General features: G+C 28.7%; 1 protein-coding gene across 1 annotated transcript in view; it reads right to left on the bottom strand.

Annotated features, from left to right (window-relative positions):
• Positions 1–21,048, bottom strand: part of LOC143231726 (exocyst complex component 2-like) — a 151,685-nt gene that overhangs the window by 21,107 nt on the left and 109,530 nt on the right. The window contains exons 17-20 of the mRNA XM_076466343.1: positions 20,894–20,977; positions 14,919–15,040; positions 10,199–10,268; positions 8,173–8,289 (exon numbers count right to left, since the gene is read on the bottom strand). Of these exons, the coding sequence (XP_076322458.1) occupies positions 8,173–8,289; positions 10,199–10,268; positions 14,919–15,040; positions 20,894–20,977 (393 nt within the window). The remainder of the gene's footprint in view (positions 1–8,172; positions 8,290–10,198; positions 10,269–14,918; positions 15,041–20,893; positions 20,978–21,048) is intronic.

The following is a 21,048-nucleotide window of genomic DNA, read 5'->3' as shown; positions in this document are numbered from 1 at the left end:
TGAGGAATGACAAGCTAAAATTATGTTACCCACAAGGTGCTCATTGGCATGTCTTATGAAACATTTTTATTGTATTATTATTACTATTATAGTTATTCACTAAACAATTTTTATTTAATTAAATAATGTCCAAAAGAATATAAAATAATATGCAAAAAATCACATGATTTCCTTTCTATCCCAATTCTTCTGACTTTCTAACTATGAGACAAGAGCCACTACAAGTTAGTTGTTATCTTCTACATAGGAACAAAACTTGTAATAAGAGTGAAACTGACAATTCACTGCACAGAGAACATTATGTAATACTTCCTTCAATATAGATTACAATTTAAGAGAAAACTATTAACAAATCCTGAAAGAGAGGAATGATGTTCTATGTGATAGCTCTGTAACCAAACACAGTTGAAAGCTACAAGCATTATGGTTCGTCTCAAATATGATGATGTTATAATGAGTAATTATGTTGAATTTCCTAATAAATAAATAAATGGAGATCCCTACAGAAAATACATCATATACGAGGGCTGTTCAAAAAATACGCGGACTGACGTCATAAAACAAAATGTACTTTATTTAGAAGTTACAGGTCTGGGACCCCTTCAAAGTACTCTCCTCTCCAACGCACACAATTATCCCAACGGTGTTTCCTCTTGTTGAAACAGTCCTGGTACACTTCTTTTGTAATGTCCTCCAGCTCCTTCGTCGCATTTGCCTTAATCTCGGGAATCGTCTCAAATCTTCTTCCTTTCAAGGGTCTTTTGAGTTTGGGGAACAAGAAAAAAATCGCAAGGAGCAAGGTCAGGTGAGTAGGGGGGTGGGGAAGAACAGTGATCAAGTGTTTGGCCAAAAACATACGAGTTATGAGGCACAAATTTCGCAACAGCAGCGGTGCATCTTCAATTTTTGGTCAAAATCTCGTAACAAGATCCAACTGATATCCCACACTCTTCAGCAAGCTCCTGACAGTCAGGCGTCGATTTGCCTGCACCAGGGTGATGATTTTGTCGACGTGTGGGTCGTCAGTTGACGTGGAAGGACGTCCAGGACGCTCATCATGTTCAATGGACTGTCGACCATCCTTAAAACGTTCATGCCACTTGAAACATGCCGTACGCTTCATAGCAACATCACCGTAAGGCGTGTTAAGCATAGCAAAAGTTTCAGTTGCAGATGTTCCAAGTTTAACACAAAATTTCACAGCAAGTCGTTGCTCCTTCAGGTCATTCATTTTGAAATCCGCCAAACGAAAAAATCACACTTCACTTAAAAATGCGTAGCTAATACACAAATGAAGATATCTGCAATCGGGAAATGGTATCGTAATCAGCTGATCTGTGCGAACCTAGCGACACTGAGCAGATTCCCCTGGAACCAACAATAAATAAACAGAGATCCCTACAGAAAATACATCATATATGTCACACTACTACTCACTGGAGGTGTGGTGAACAAAATAAATAAATGGAGATCCCTACAGAAAATACATCATATATGTCACACTACTACTCACTGGAGGTGTGGTGAACAAAATAAATAAATGGAGATCCCTACAGAAAATACATCATATATGTCACACTACTACTCACTGGAGGTGTGGTGAACAAAATAAATAAATGGAGATCCCTACAGAAAATACATCATATATGTCACACTACTACTCACTGGAGGTGTGGTGAACAAAATAAATAAACGGAGATCCCTACAGAAAATACATCATATATGTCACACTACTACTCACTGGAGGTGTGGTGAACAAAATAAATAAATGGAGATCCCTACAGAAAATATATCATATATGTCACACTACTACTCACTGTAGGTGTGGTGAACAAAATAAATAAATGGAGATCCCTACAGAAAATATATCATATATGTCACACTACTACTCACTGGAGGTGTGGTGAGCAAAATAAATAAATGGAGATCCCTACAGAAAATATATCATATATGTCACACTACTACTCACTGGAGGTGTGGTGAACAAAATAAATAAATGGAGATCCCTACAGAAAATACATCATATATGTCACACTACTACTCACTGGAGGTGTGGTGAACAAAATAAATAAACGGAGATCCCTACAGAAAATACATCATATATGTCACACTACTACTCACTAAAGGTGTGGTGAACAAAATAAATAAACGGAGATCCCTACAGAAAATACATCATATATGTCACACTACTACTCACTGGAGGTGTGGTGAACAAAATAAATAAACGGAGATCCCTACAGAAAATACATCATATATGTCACACTACTACTCACTGGAAGGGTGGTGAACAAAATAAATAAATGGAGATCTCAACAGAAAATACATCATATATGTCACACTACTACTCACTGGAAGGGTGGTGATGAAAATAAATAAATGGAGATCCCTACAGAAAATATATCATATATGTCACACTACTACTCACTGGAGGTGTGGTGAACAAAATAAATAAATGGAGATCCCTACAGAAAATACATCATATATGTCACACTACTACTCACTGGAGGTGTGGTGAACAAAATAAATAAATGGAGATCCCTACAGAAAATATATCATATATGTCACACTACTACTCACTGGAGGTGTGGTGAACAAAATAAATAAATGGAGATCCCGACAGAAAATACATCGTATATGTCACACTACTACTCACTGGAGGTGTGGTGAACAAAATAAATAAATGGAGATCCCTACAGAAAATATATCATATATGTCACACTAGAGGAAATACAGGATTTTGTTTTTTAACATTGCCTTCTAAAATTTATTAAGACATTTGACTTGTAAACTGATGTGAAATACAGAACAAATGGTCAGTCAGCCTGTGCTATACATAAGGATTTCACCCTTTCTTGTTAAATTTCTCACTTTGAATTGACGTTCGGCATAGTTAGGGTGCTCAATTTGTAATCTGATGGTCACGAGTTCTAATCCTCATCACACCAAATATGCTCACCCTTTCAGCCATGGAGGTATTATAATGTCTCAGTCAATCCCAATATTTGCTAGTAAAATAGCACAGCAGTTGGCAGAAGGTGGTGATAACTAACTCTATTCTTACACTTGTAAATTAGGAATGGCTCGAGCAGACAGCTCTCATGTAGCTTTCCATGAATTTAAAAAAAAAACAGCCTTCTAAGATTAAGAACTTAAACTTATATATTATTAAAATATAGATTATTAGCTCATATTTAATGTTATACTAATTGAAATGATGTTAACAAAAGTAGGTGAATAAAATTCTGATTGTAAATCACTAAACCTTCTGACGTGTAGTAAAGTAGTGTTTGTTAGAACAGGGTTAAATAATGCTCCTGAGAATACAGACTAATAATATGTTACAAAGCAAACAATATTCTATAGCAATCACATTTTATCTGACTTTCAAACTAAAAATAGTCTTAAAACTCAGCTAAACTTGTTGACATAAGCCCTTCGAGAAAAAATATCTTGAACTGAAGGTGAAATAGAAAATTTTCTGTACAGAATGCAATATAATACATCATTCAATAGAGTAAAATTTTATCTATCTAATTGTTACAAATAAAATATATAAAATATTGGAGACCACTACTGGTAATTTGTTCATGAGAGTATCAAACAGGTAGGAATGGCAAGTGAGTCTGATGTTCTACTATATGGCTGTGTAATCAAATACAGTTGAAGGAAACAAAAAATGTCTTCCTTGAGTAATAAGTGTATTATAATTCGTAATTTATATTCAATTTATACTTCTTAGAAGGGTAGTGAATAAATTAGAAAAGAGGGAAGACATGATCAAATGTCAGAATTTTCATGCTTGGGGAAATTTAACATTTTTTAAAATTATTTCCTTATAAAACTACAAGCTTAAAACTTGTATAATATTATCATTTGGTGTGTTAACCAGGGTTTAATACAAAGTTTTATTTACAGAATTTAAAATGCTTTAATTAATTTTTGAATGAAACTTTCTTAAAGTTTGACCTGCCCAGGGTTAGTGAAACTCCATGTGGCATTATTATTTTTTCTATACAATTAATTCACAGGGTTAGTGAAACTTCATGTGACATTATTTTTTCTATACAATTAATTCACAGGGTTAGTGAAACTTCATGTGACATTATTATTTTTTCTATACAATTAATTCACAGGGTTAGTCAAATTTCATGTGACATTATTATTTTTTCTATACAATTAATTCACAGGGTTAGTCAAATTTCATGTGACATTATTATTTTTTCTATACAATTAATTCACAGGGTTAGTCAAACATCATGTGACATTATTATTTTTCTATACAATTAATTCACAGGGTTAGTCAAACTTCATGTGACATTATTATTTTTCTATACAATTAATTCACAGGGTTAGTCAAACTTCATGTGACATTATTATTTTTCTATACAATTAATTCACAGGGTTAGTCAAACTTCATGTGACATTATTATTTTTTCTATACAATTAATTCACAGGGTTAGTCAAACTTCATGTGACATTATTATTTTTTCTATACAATTAATTCACAGGGTTAGTCAAACTTCATGTGACATTATTATTTTTTCTATACAATTAATTCACAGGGTTAGTGAAACTTCATGTGACTATTTTTTCAATACAATTAATTCACAGGGTTAGTGAAACTTCATGTGACATTATTATTTTTTCTATACAATTAATTCACAGGGTTAGTGAAACTTCATGTGACATTATTATTTTTTCTATACAATTAATTCACAGGGTTAGTCAAATTTCATGTGACATTATTATTTTTTCTATACAATTAATTCACAGGGTTAGTGAAACTTCATGTGACATTATTATTTTTTCTATACAATTAATTCACAGGGTTAGTCAAACTTCATGTGACATTATTATTTTTTCTATACAATTAATTCACAGGGTTAGTCAAACTTCATGTGACATTATTATTTTTTCTATACAATTAATTCACAGGGTTAGTCAAACTTCATGTGACATTATTATTTTTTCTATACAATTAATTCACAGGGTTAGTCAAACTTCATGTGACATTATTATTTTTTCTATACAATTAATTCACAGGGTTAGTCAAATTTCATGTGACATTATTATTTTTTCTATACAATTAATTCACAGGGTTAGTGAAACTTCATGTGACATTATTATTTTTTCTATACAATTAATTCACAGGGTTAGTCAAACTTCATGTGACATTATTATTTTTTCTATACAATTAATTCACAGGGTTAGTCAAACTTCATGTGACATTATTATTTTTCTATACAATTAATTCACAGGGTTAGTCAAACTTCATGTGACATTATTATTTTTTCTATACAATTAATTCACAGAGTTAGTCAAACTTCATGTGACATTATTATTTTTTCTATACAATTAATTCACAGAGTTAGTGAAACACCATGTGACATTATTATTTTTTCTATACAATTAATTCACAGAGTTAGTCAAACGCCATGTGACATTATTATTTTTTCTATACAATTCATTCACAGGGTTAGTCAAACTTCATGTGACATTATTATTTTTTCTATACAATTAATTCACAGGGTTAGTCAAACTTCATGTGACATTATTATTTTTTCTATACAATTAATTCACAGGGTTAGTCAAACTTCATGTGACATTATTATTTTTTCTATACAATTAATTCACAGAGTTAGTGAAACTAAATGTGACATTATTATTTTTCTATACAATTAATTCAGAGGGTTAGTGAAACTCCATGTGGCATTATTATTTTTTCTATACAATTAATTCACAGAGTTAGTCAAACGCCATGTGACATTATTATTTTTTCTATACAATTAATTCACAGAGTTAGTGAAACTTCATGTGATATTATTATTTTTTCTATACAATTAATTCACAGGGTTAGTCAAACTTCATGTGACATTATTATTTTTTCTATACAATTAATTCACAGGGTTAGTCAAACTTCATGTGACATTATTATTTTTTCTATACAATTAATTCACAGAGTTAGTCAAACGCCATGTGACATTATTATTTTTTCTATACAATTAATTCACAGAGTTAGTCAAACTTCATGTGACATTATTATTTTTTCTATACAATTAATTCACAGAGTTAGTGAAACTTCATGTGACATTATTATTTTTTCTATACAATTAATTCACAGGGTTAGTGAAACTTCATGTGACATTATTATTTTTTCTATACAATTAATTCACAGAGTTAGTGAAACTTCATGTGACATTATTATTTTTTCTATACAATTAATTCACAGAGTTAGTGAAACTTCATGTGACATTATTATTTTTTCTATACAATTAATTCACAGGGTTAGTGAAACTTCATGTGACATTATTATTTTTTCTATACAATTAATTCACAGGGTTAGTCAAACTTCATGTGAAATTATTATTTTTCTATACAATTAATTCACAGAGTTAGTGAAACTTCATGTGACATTATTATTTTTTCTATACAATTAATTCACAGAGTTAGTGAAACTTCATGTGACATTATTATTTTTTCTATACAATTAATTCACAGGGTTAGTCAAATTTCATGTGACATTATTATTTTTTCTATACAATTAATTCACAGGGTTAGTCAAACTTCATGTGACATTATTATTTTTCCTATACAATTAATTCACAGGGTTAGTCAAACTTCATGTGACATTATTATTTTTTCTATACAATTAATTCACAGGGTTAGTCAAATTTCATGTGACATTATTATTTTTTCTATACAATTAATTCACAGAGTTAGTGAAACTTCATGTGACATTATTATTTTTTCTATACAATTAATTCACAGGGTTAGTCAAACTTCATGTGACATTATTATTTTTTCTATACAATTAATTCACAGGGTTAGTCAAACTTCATGTGACATTATTATTTTTTCTATACAATTAATTCACAGAGTTAGTGAAACTTCATGTGACATTATTATTTTTTCTATACAATTAATTCACAGGGTTAGTGAAACTTCATGTGACATTATTATTTTTTCTATACAATTAATTCACAGGGTTAGTCAAACTTCATGTGACATTATTATTTTTCTATACAATTAATTCACAGAGTTAGTGAAACTTCATGTGACATTATTATTTTTCTATACAATTAATTCACAGGGTTAGTCAAACTTCATGTGACATTATTATTTTTCTATACAATTAATTCACAGGGTTAGTCAAACTTCATGTGAAATTATTATTTTTTCTATACAATTAATTCACAGAGTTAGTGAAACTTCATGTGACATTATTATTTTTTCTATACAATTAATTCACAGAGTTAGTGAAACGCCATGTGACATTATTATTTTTTCTATACAATTAATTCACAGGGTTAGTCAAATTTCATGTGACATTATTATTTTTTCTATACAATTAATTCACAGGGTTAGTCAAACTTCATGTGACATTATTATTTTTTCTATACAATTAATTCACAGAGTTAGTGAAACTTCATGTGACATTATTATTTTTTCTATACAATTAATTCACAGGGTTAGTCAAACTTCATGTGACATTATTATTTTTTCTATACAATTAATTCACAGAGTTAGTGAAACTTCATGTGACATTATTATTTTTCTATACAATTAATTCACAGGGTTAGTGAAACTCCATGTGGCATTATTATTTTTTCTATACAATTAATTCACAGGGTTAGTGAAACTCCATGTGGCATTATTATATTTTCTATACAATTAATTCACAGGGTTAGTCAAACTTCATGTGACATTATTATTTTTCCTATACAATTAATTCACAGGGTTAGTGAAACTTCATGTGACATTATTATTTTTTCTATATAATTAATTCACATTTATGTGCTTCAAAGTAATTACTTTTAGTAGCATTTGGTGGAAAATAGATGCATTAGATATATTTTAAAAGTCCAGTACATAAACTGCCAGGCCATGCCTGAACCTGGTTTCTAGAAAGAACACAAACAAAACACTAAACACAAATTATACTATATAAATACTATGTAGCAATACATGAAGAATATCCATAAATTAATAAATGCTGTATCTTTCATACCTACTGCCCTCCGCTAGTACAGCAGTAAGTCTACGGGTTTAATGCTAAAATCAGGGGTTCGATTCCCCTCAGTGGGCTCAGCAGATAGCCCGATGTGGCTTTGCTATAAGAAAACACCAACATCGATACCTACTGATTCAAATTACCAAAACTAAGTTTCTCACCTTCATCACAAGACTCATGTCTGGATAGCCATGTTTAATAAAACATTCTTGTAGACGAGGAATGACACTCTTGATTGTATAGATACAGTTGCTGGTGACGATCAACAAACACTGATCCTAAAGAAGAACCACGATATAAAGTGTTTAAAGTACAAGACTCATGAAAAAAATTTATGGTTCTTATCCTTAAATAAATCACAAACAAATAATGATGTCAGGTTAACATGTTAAGGTATATTTAATGACTGACGTACAGATTACACATTTGATGTCAAAGAACATCAGGTTTATGTTTACAATTCAGACAAAAAGCATGAATTATGACATAACGACTGCAAAAGTAATCCCATTACTAGAGTACACAAAATATGTTTAACCAAAAAAATACAAAATGCATTATTTAGTATATCAGTGTACATTAAGCTACCCAAAATATGATATGTAATGTTACTTTCTGATTCTCAGGTAAAGTTCACACACCACATTATTACAGTTAGTTTCCAAAATAAAACTCACACATTTATCAAAGTTACATAACGATCCTAAAGCAAAGTTCATACACTATATCATCAAAGATTGTACTCTGAAGAGCAGTTCAGTGTTATCACAAACTAAATGACTCTGAAACATAGTTCGTATTATCACAAACTAAATGACTCTGAAACATAGTTCGTGTTATCAAGCTGCATGTCTGATCTTAGATCAGTACTTACACACATTTATCAAAGTTACATAATGATCCTAAAGCAAAGTTCATACACTATATCATCAAAGATTGTACTCTGAAGAGCAGTTCAGTGTTATCACAAACTAAATGACTCTGAAACATAATTCATGTTATCAAGCTGCATGTCTGATCTTAGATCAGTACTTACACACATTTATCAAAGTTACATAACAATTCTAAAGCAAAGTTCATACACTATATCATCAAAGATTGTACTCTGAAGAGCAGTTCAGTGTTATCACAAACTAAGTGACTCTGAAACATAGTTCATGTTATTAAGCTGCATGTCTGATCTTAGATCAGTACTTACACACATTTATCAAAGTTACATAACGATCCTAAAGCAAAGTTCATACACTATATCATCAAAGATTGTACTCTGAAGAGCAGTTCAGTGTTATCACAAACTAAATGACTCTGAAACATAGTTCATGTTATTAATCTGCATGTCTGATCTTAGATCAGTACTTACACACATTTATCAAAGTTACATAATGATCCTAAAGCAAAGTTCATACACTATATCATCAAAGATTGTACTCTGAAGAGCAGTTCAGTGTTATCACAAACTAAATGACTCTGAAACATAGTTCATGTTATTAAGCTGCATGTCTGATCTTAGATCAGTACTTACACACATTTATCAAAGTTACATAATGATCCTAAAGCAAAGTTCATACACTATATCATCAAAGATTGTACTCTGAAGAGCAGTTCAGTGTTATCACAAACTAAATGACTCTGAAACATAGTTCATGTTATCAAGTTGCATGTCTGATCTTAGATCAGTACTTACACACAGTTATCAAGAATATATTGTGACCATAGATGTAAGTACATCATTGCTGTGTTACAATGTATATAAAGTGTAAACATATAGTGAAATATCACTATAAAACTGTCACTATTCATTACATTTACTGTAAACCTAAATTAATTTTACAATCACAAGGCATAATTTGTTGTAATTCACAAGGAAAAAAACAAGAACTCTTTCTTTATGCTTAAAAATGTGACTTTGAAATAGAAAACAGTGCTGTCCATGTGAACAAAGTACAACAATGAGGTAACATGGCACAATCATATAGTTCAATATATAACTATTTCTTTTTTAAATTACATCTTTAAATAAATTACTTACAAAAATAATAAATCACTGTTCAATTAAGCTTACTATTAATAGTTTCTAAAGTATAGTATTTAGCAATAAACATTCTATGTAAACCATGATATTGTAAACCATAGCATTACTCAGCCGTATCGGATATTACTTATAATCTTGCACAAGATAATTCTTACTATCGGTGGTGGCTGGTGATTATTATCACAACCTTGTTCCAAGATGACAGATGGCTGTCCTTTTAAATACCTGAAAGTAGGCATACAAAAGAAACATTTAAAAATAAAGACAAACAATTACAGTAAAGCACTCTACTATATGTTGTACCACTGAATTGTAATTATTCAACAATGAATTTATTTTCTTTTGATCAAAATGGTCCCTGACTCACTAAAGTCTCCTTATTAATAATGTTGTGATGAAAATTAATTATAAAAGACACATGTAATCTTCAGGTCTCATCACATACTAATAAAGAACTACTTTAAAATGCAATAAATTAATCACAGGCATTGTACGAACACTCACTGTATGAAATGGAGTTTTCACTTATATTAACAATAGTAAACACCCACTTAGCTCCTTATCTTATGCAACAACAAACACTAAGACATGTGAATACAACAAGCATTGACAATACTTCCAAAAGTCGTTCCAACAACATCAGCTTATGATGAATAGAAGTATGTAAAAAATTACATCATCCTTATCACCAAATTTCATACTAAATAAGAAAAATTCAAAGACAACACTTTTTATTAAGTAAAAAATAATTTTTCTAATAGAAATGTTAGGGGTGTACTTTCCTGTATTTCAATAGAAAAATAGACTGTGAACTTTAAAATCTGACAGCATGCATTAATAATCCATCCTTAGTAATGGTTGGAAAAATAAAATTGAGAAAATCAACAATCAGGGGTTGTTTTGTAAACTATTCACTAAAAGAATCTAAGTCGTTGCTTCTCAACTAGAAATGTTGTATAAAGCAAAACCTGAAATGACTATTTAGTCATATTTGCTGTAGTCAGGCTATGTGACAACATATTTATTTATAGTTTAACCTTATTGCAACAAGCTTATGTATTTTAGACAATTTTGTAACCATGGTGGTTACATACTATAATTCTAAGGTTTCTTAGTGTATATTCATAAAACTTGGTAACCTTTCCTTTCAGTTAATATTACATGTCTTTTACAAACAAGAAGTCAGGATTTTTAATTAAGTATTTCTACTAAAAATTTTGTTCAATTTATACGATGTCAGAATGTTGACTCCAAGTAGAAAGTGATTTTTATGTTAAGATTAAAAATACTTCATCATTTTCAAATTTCATTTGAATAATTTCATACTACGTGAATATCAGATGTTTCTTTTCTGAAAAACTCTGAATTTTATCAGTTATTTTCTACACTGTTAAGAGTCAGCTGATTTCACTGATCTCATAATCATCATAAAAAATTAGTAAATGATTTTATATTACACTTTCTTCATTCCAGAATGATTTCAAATTGTAACAGGAAACCATAGTTCTTTATCCTAAATAGCTTGAGATTGGAACAGCATACATCTAGTTATTCTTAATGTTATGTTTTACTGCCTTTAGAACTTTGTCTAACTAAATCACTCGATAAACATGTAGCTCATATTACTCTATCAAATTAAATATGCACAGACTACTCACAAACATACCTCATATTTGTTTTTTCTTTATTTTACCTAATCTAACCTTATTTAACCTTTAAAAATTTCTAAATTTTACATTTTAGTTACTTTTAAAATAATAAAGAACAGACAAGAAGAACAAAAAGTAAGTTATATCTCAGAATGGCTGATATGGGTATTAACACTCTTACTGATAAGTAGAGAACAACTTTTTGATCTTTCTAGGTCAAATTTAGCTAATCTCCTCTATATGTTTCTCATGGGAAATGTTTAAACAAGAAGAAAACTAGAAAATTCTCTGTAAAGACAACAACACAATACATTACTTAACCTGAAGATGACCTAGGAAGGTCGAAACGTTGTTCTCTCCTTATCAGTAAAAGTGTTCATACCCATACCAACCATTCTGAGATATATTTTTTATTTCAAGCAGGTTTCTCGTTATCAAGAAGAAATAAGTTACTTACCTAAGTCTTCTCTTTTTGCTGTCAATGAAACTTATCCCTAATTTTGTATAATACAGCATTAAATAATGTTTTATTTAATTAAACAAAAGAACACAGAATAATGAAATGAAAAATGCAGACAATATCCTATAACTATTACAGTTCTTCTGGCTTTCTAACTAAGTGATAAGAGCCATTAAAAATTCAGCTAATCTCCTTTATGTGTTTCTCATGGAAAAAGTTTAAACAAGAAAAAAATTAGAAAATTCCCTGTAAAGAAAATAACACAATATAATACTTAATTTGATAGATTAAAACTTTGGCTTTTTATTAATCATAAATAAAATAGCATAAACTTCAGAGATATCTATTGGCAATTTGTGAAATACACAATGTGACATGAGGAATCCAATTTTTTAGCTTATGGTTCAGAAACCAAACAAGACTGAAGGCTATAAAATTTATATTTTACCTGAAAAATAACATACTATAATAAGTAATTTATATTAAATTTCATACTTCTTGGAGAGAAGGCAACTAAATTACAAAAAAAGAGAAAGACCCAAAGAGCAAATGTGACAGTTTTCACACTAAGAGACAGGAAAGTTTTTAAATATTACTTCATAAACTTAATAGCTTGAATTTTAATATAAAAATTTGATTTATTAACTACATTTTGAAGTAAAGTTTATTTGTATACATTGAGAATAAGGTAGTTTAATTACATTTTGATAGTAACTCGGGAAAATGTTGCAACATATGCACTCTGACCTATCTGATGCAAAAGGGTTAAAACAAAAGTAAAATCCACTTCAGTGAAGGTAATTGTTCAAACAACTGACAATTTAAATCCATGCTTTATAAATAAAAAATATAGAACATGTTCTTTCTAAATTATATAGTCATGTCATCTGAAATCATTTAATATTTGTTGACTTTTAGCTTTTTTTCTAAAACAAAAACCCTAAAAAATATTATGATAAGAGAATTATGAAATTTAACTGTGAGACAAGGATTTGTAAGTTAAAAATGTTAAGCACATTATAGAATTTAGTTGTAAACTATGAAACAGCACTTCTGATACCTCAACATGATTCTTCAATCTCAAACAGATGCCATTTTGAGAAAGAAAAGATTCACATACACATTTACGGTTGATTTCTTTCCCAAGTCCATTTATTTTTGAAAGTTTTTCATTGTTTTAGATACACTTGGTAATTAAATTTCAGAGAACAGCCAACAGAGCAATCATGTTTTTTCTTAGTAATTATGTATATATATATAATGGTAATACAAAGCAGTTAATCTTTCTTATAGTTCTGAAATTGGCTACTTATCCCCTGTGATTTCACACACAAAAAATGTTTTATAAGTTCCAAAAAAACTCTGCAGTGGATTATGATGAGGAAAATAAACTCTCTTTGTAATCCTACTTTCAAATTTTGCTGAAGATGGAATAAGTTTATTCCAAAAAAATTCGAACCTTGTACATAAAATGTTTTGTCAACCATTTTCATCATTATAAATGTAGGCTTCAACATACTTTTTTACAGAATACAGAAGTTTTAAGAAAAAATATTACAAAATGTTTTAAAAATATGATTCAAAGCTAGAAGTATTATATGTGTAGCTAAATTAAGAACAACCTTTGTAACTCCAGATAAAGAAAAACAATTTAGAAGTACAAAAGAGAATACCACCATTTAAAATATCTCATGAGGTGTACACTGTTATGTCAAATGTGGCTGAACTTTTGATGGTAGAAAAAATTACCAAGTGCCTCCACCTTTACAAGAATAAGCCCTGAACAATCATATAACAACCAACAAGGAACCTTTTGGCCTATCTAGGCACTCCTATCCACCAAATTAAAATAACATTAAACAATTCTAAGTTATCCCTTGCCATTCAGATATTTATCAAGTCTTCCATCAAATTTACTTGACAAATCAACTGCATCTACCATATTTGAAAAAAACCCATTCCAAAAGCCAACCATCCAATCAGAAAAAAGCTATCGGATTTGAAGATAAATCCAACACTGCCAAAATTTATATCTGCATGTTCTAATCTTACAATTTACACTAAATAAATACAAAAAAACAAGATCCTATCTTCACATGACAATCTTACCATCTTAAATATTACCCTAGCAGTCTTCCTGTGAACCAAACAATTTCCAGAGGTTTTAATCTATCCTCACATGACAATCTTATCATCTTAAATATTACCCTAGCAGTCTTCCTGTGAACCAAGCTATTTCCCCTCAAACATACAAAGATAACTTCTGAACAAGCATTTCATGTTACACCTCAAATAATTTCTGACAATTCACCACAGAGCAAGAAATAAAGTTTGGAAAACATTAAAATATCATGTAGTAACTCTTCAAGACCAATATCAGAGCTTATGATTAATGGAATGGAAACACAAGTTACATTCTACTGTCACAACTTTACTACATTTGTAATATATATGTACAGCAGAAGATTTGGTCTAAAGCAATTCAATAAGTTAATAACCTGAATTTTTTAAATTCTTGGACACTGAGCAAATCACTTGAAAAAACTGCAAAATATTCCAATTGAATGGTACTATTAGCCTTCGTGGTGCTAGGCTAACAAATTTGAAAATCCCTAAGACTATTTAATAAGACAGAACTTTTCTATTTCCAAAAGAACATAAATAATAAACATATATAGTATTCTAAATGTAATGCCAAGATAAAGTAAAACTAAAATCTACTTCTAGCCTACAAAATATGTTAAGTTTTGTACAAAGTAAACTCACTCTTTATTCATTTCAATTTTCTTATCGGTATTGGCTAGCTTCCGTAATGCTTCTACAAAAGCATGTAATAAAGACTGAGTCAGTTGTTTCAAAGTAGCCTGAACATTAATTTGGCTGAACACCTACAAAATGTAATGAATAATAATTTCATTCAGTTGTTACAATGTAACAAGTAAATTAATTTTAATGAGCACCTACAAAACATAGTTATTAACAACGTCAATCAATCATTACAATGTAACAAGTAAATTAATTTTGCTGATCACCTAAAAAACATAGTTATTAACAATGTCAATCAATCATTACAATGTAACAAGTACATTAATTCTGCTGAACACCTACAGAACATAATTATTAACAATGTCAATCAATCATTACAATGTAACAAGTAAATTAATTTTGATGAACACCTACAGAACATAATTATTAACAATGTCAATCAATCATTACAATGTAACAAGTAAATCAATTTTGATGAACACCTACAGAACATAATTATTAACAATGTCTATCAATCATTACAATGTAACAAGTAAATTAATTTTGCTGAACACATACAGAACATAATTATTAACAATGTCAATCAATTATTACAATGTAACATGTAAATTAATTATGATGAACACCTACAGAGCATAGTTATTAACAATGTCAATCAATAATTAGAATGTAACAAGTAAATTAATTTTGCTGAACACCTACAGTACATAGTTATTAACAATGTCAATCAATCATTACAATGTAATAAGTAAATTAATTTTGCTGAACACATACAGAACATAGTTATTAACAATGTCAATCAAGTATTACAATGTAACAAGTAAATTAATTTTGCTGAACACCTACAAAACATAGTTATTAACAAGGTCAATCAATCATTACAGTGGAACAAGTAAATTAATTTTGCTGAACACCTACAGAACAGTTACTAACAATGTCAATCAATCATTACAATGTAACAATTAAATTACTTTTGCTGAACACCTACAGAACAGTTACTAACAATGTCAATCAATCATTACAATGTAACAAGTAAATTACTTTTGCTGAACACCTACAGAACAGTTACTAACAATGTCAATCAATCATTACAATGTAACAAGTACATTAATTTTGCTGAACACCTACAAAACATAGTTATTAAAAATGTCAATCAATTATTACAATGTAACAAGTAAATTAATTTTGATGAACACCTACAGAACATAGTTATTAAAAATGTCAATCAAGTATTACAATGTAACAAGTAAATTAATTCTGCTGAACACCTACAGAACATAATTATTAACAATGTCAATCAATCATTACAATGTAACAAGTAAATTAATTTTGATGAACACATACAGAACAATTATTAACAATGTCAATCAATTATTACAATGTACAAGTAAATTAATTTTAATGAACACCTACAAAACATAGTTATCAACAATGTCAATCAATAATTACAATGTAACAAGTAAATTTATTTTGCTGAACACCAACAGAACATAATTATTAACAATGTCTATCAATCATTACAATGTAACAAGTAAATTAATTTTGTTGAACACATACAGAACATAATTATTAACAATGTCAATCAATTATTACAATGTAACATGTAAATTAATTTTGTTGAACACATACAGAACATAATTATTAACAATGTCAATCAATTATTACAATGTAACATGTAAATTAATTATGATGAACACCTACAGAACAGTTACTAACAATGTCAATCAATCATTACAATGTAACAAGTACATTAATTTTGCTGAACACCTACAAAACATAGTTATTAAAAATGTCAATCAATTATTACAATGTAACAAGTAAATTAATTTTGATGAACACCTAGAGAACATAGTTATTAAAAATGTCAATCAAGTATTACAATGTAACAAGTAAATTAATTTTGCTGAACACCTACAAAACATAGTTATTAACAAGGTCAATCAACCATTACAGTGGAACAAGTAAATTAATTTTGCTGAACACCTACGGAACAGTTGCTAACAATGTCAATCAATCATTACAATGTAACAAGTAAATTACTTTTGCTGAACACCTACAGAACAGTTACTAACAATGTCAATCAATCATTACAATGTAACAAGTACATTAATTTTGCTGAACACCTACAAAACATAGTTATTAAAAATGTCAATCAATTATTACAATGTAACAAGTAAATTAATTTTGCTGAACACCTACAAAACATAGTTATTAACAATGTCAATCAATTATTACAATGTAACATGTAAATTAATTTTGTTGAACACATACAGAACATAATTTTTAACAATGTCAATCAATTATTACAATGTAACATGTAAATTAATTATGATGAACACCTACAGAACAGTTACTAACAATGTCAATCAATCATTACAATGTAACAAGTACATTAATTTTGCTGAACACCTACAAAACATTGTTATTAAAATGTCAATCAATTATTACAATGTAACAAGTAAATTAATTTTGATGAACACCTACAAAACATAGTTATTAAAAATGTCAATCAATTATTACAATGTAACAAGTAAATTAATTTTGCTGAACACCTACAAAACATAGTTATTAACAATGTCAATCAATTATTACAATGTAACATGTAAATTAATTTTGTTGAACACATACAGAACATAATTTTTAACAATGTCAATCAATTATTACAATGTAACATGTAAATTAATTATGATGAACACCTACAGAACAGTTACTAACAATGTCAATCAATCATTACAATGTAACAAGTACATTAATTTTGCTGAACACCTACAAAACATTGTTATTAAAAATGTCAATCAATTATTACAATGTAACAAGTAAATTAATTTTGATGAACACCTACAAAACATAGTTATTAAAAATGTCAATCAATTATTACAATGTAACAAGTAAATTAATTTTGCTGAACACCTACAAAACATAGTTATTAACAATGTCAATCAATTATTACAATGTAACATGTAAATTAATTTTGTTGAACACCTACAAAACATAGTTATTAACAAGGTCAATCAATCATTACAGTGGAACAAGTAAATTAATTTTGCTGAACACCTACAGAACAGTTACTAACAATGTCAATCAATCATTACAATGTAACAAATAAATTACTTTTGCTGAACACCTACAGAACAGTTACTAACAATGTCAATCAATCATTACAATGTAACAAGTACATTAATTTTGCTGAACACCTACAAAACATAATTATTAACAATGTCAATCAATCATTACAATGTAACAAGTAAATTAATTTTGATGAACACCTACAGAACATAATTATTAACAATGTCAATCAATCATTACAATGTAACAAGTAAATCAATTTTGATGAACACCTACAGAACATAATTATTAACAATGTCTATCAATCATTACAATGTAACAAGTAAATTAATTTTGCTGAACACATACAGAACATAATTATTAACAATGTCAATCAATTATTACAATGTAACAAGTAAATTAATTTTGCTGAACACCTACAGTACATAGTTATTAACAATGTCAATCAATCATTACAATGTAATAAGTAAATTAATTTTGCTGAACACATACAGAACATAGTTATTAACAATGTCAATCAATCATTACAATGTAATAAGTAAATTAATTTTGCTGAACACATACAGAACATAGTTATTAACAATGTCAATCAAGTATTACAATGTAACAAGTAAATTAATTTTGCTGAACACCTACAAAACATAGTTATTAACAAGGTCAATCAATCATTACAGTGGAACAAGTAAATTAATTTTTCTGAACACCTACAGAACAGTTACTAACAATGTCAATCAATCATTACAATGTAACAATTAAATTACTTTTGCTGAACACCTACAGAACAGTTACTAACAATGTCAATCAATCATTACAATGTAACAAGTAAATTACTTTTGCTGAACACCTACAGAACAGTTACTAACAATGTCAATCAATCATTACAATGTAACAAGTACATTAATTTTGCTGAACACCTACAAAACATAGTTATTAAAAATGTCAATCAATTATTACAATGTAACAAGTAAATTAATTTTGATGAACACCTACAGAACATAGTTATTAAAAATGTCAATCAAGTATTACAATGTAACAAGTAAATTAATTTTGCTGAACACCTACAAAACATAGTTATTAACAAGGTCAATCAATCATTACAATATAACAAGTAAATTAATTTTGCTGATCACCTAAAAAACATAGTTATTAACAATGTCAATCAATCATTACAATGTAACAAGTACATTAATTCTGCTGAACACCTACAGAACATAATTATTAACAATGTCAATCAATCATTACAATGTAACAAGTAAATTAATTTTGATGAACACATACAGAACAATTATTAACAATGTCAATCAATTATTACAATGTAACAAGTAAATTAATTTTGTTGAACACATACAGAACATAATTATTAACAATGTCAATCAATTATTACAATGTAACATGTAAATCAATTTTGTTGAACACATACAGAACATAATTAACAATGTCAATCAATTATTACAATGTAACATGTAAATTAATTATGATGAACACCTACAGAACAGTTACTAACAATGTCAATCAATCATTACAATGTAACAAGTACATTAATTTTGCTGAACACCTACAAAACATAGTTATTAAAAATGTCAATCAATTATTACAATGTAACAAGTAAATTAATTTTGATGAACACCTAGAGAACATAGTTATTAAAAATGTCAATCAAGTATTACAATGTAACAAGTAAATTAATTTTGCTGAACACCTACAAAACATAGTTATTAACAAGGTCAATCAACCATTACAGTGGAACAAGTAAATTAATTTTGCTGAACACCTACGGAACAGTTGCTAACAATGTCAATCAATCATTACAATGTAACAAGTAAATTACTTTTGCTGAACACCTACAGAACAGTTACTAACAATGTCAATCAATCATTACAATGTAACAAGTACATTAATTTTGCTGAACACCTACAAAACATAGTTATTAAAAATGTCAATCAATTATTACAATGTAACAAGTAAATTAATTTTGCTGAACACCTACAAAACATAGTTATTAACAATGTCAATCAATTATTACAATGTAACATGTAAATTAATTTTGTTGAACACATACAGAACATAATTTTTAACAATGTCAATCAATTATTACAATGTAACATGTAAATTAATTATGATGAACACCTACAGAACAGTTACTAACAATGTCAATCAATCATTACAATGTAACAAGTACATTAATTTTGCTGAACACCTACAAAACATAGTTATTAAAAATGTCAATCAATTATTACAATGTGACAAGTAAATTAATTTTGATGAACACCTACAGAACATAGTTATTAAAAATGTCAATCAAGTATTACAATGTAACAAGTAAATTAATTTTGCTGAACACCTACAGAACAGTTACTAACAATGTCAATCAATCATTACAATGTAACAAGTACATTAATTTTGCTGAACACCTACAGAACATAGTTACTAACAATGTCAATCAATCATTACAATGTAACAAGTACATTAATTTTGCTGAACACCTACAAAACATAGTTATTAAAAATGTCAATCAATTATTACAATGTAACAAGTAAATTAATTTTGCTGAACACCTACAAAACATAGTTATTAACAAGGTAAATCAATCATTACAGTGGAACAAGTAAATTAATTTTGCTGAACACCTACAGAACAGTTACTAACAATGTCAATCAATCATTACAATGTAACAAGTACATTAATTTTGCTGAACACCTACAGAACATAGTTATTAACAATGTCAATCAATCATTACAGTGGAACAAGTAAATTAATTTTGATGAACACCTACAGAACATAGTTATTAACAATGCCAATCAATCATTACAATGTAACAAGTACATTAATTTTGATGAACACCTGAGAATGCAAGTAATAGCAAACTTAAATGTACATTCTGGAATACACACATTGGAGATTGTACTTACCTCTTGTTCCTGATAGCCTGATTGTAAAACTATCTCTCTCACCAACTGCAAAGTTTCAATCACACGATTTTCAAACAAAAGTGGCTAAAATGAAAACAAAATAGAAAATTAATTTCTAACACTCTACTGTACACACCTGACAAGAGAATGTTAAA

The sequence above is a fragment of the Tachypleus tridentatus genome, chromosome 11 (assembly GCF_004210375.1).
Source record: "Tachypleus tridentatus isolate NWPU-2018 chromosome 11, ASM421037v1, whole genome shotgun sequence".
In the NCBI taxonomy this organism is placed as follows: domain Eukaryota; kingdom Metazoa; phylum Arthropoda; class Merostomata; order Xiphosura; family Limulidae; genus Tachypleus; species Tachypleus tridentatus.
The sequence above is the reverse complement of the archived record's forward strand: the minus strand, read 5'-3'. Positions and strand labels throughout refer to the sequence as shown.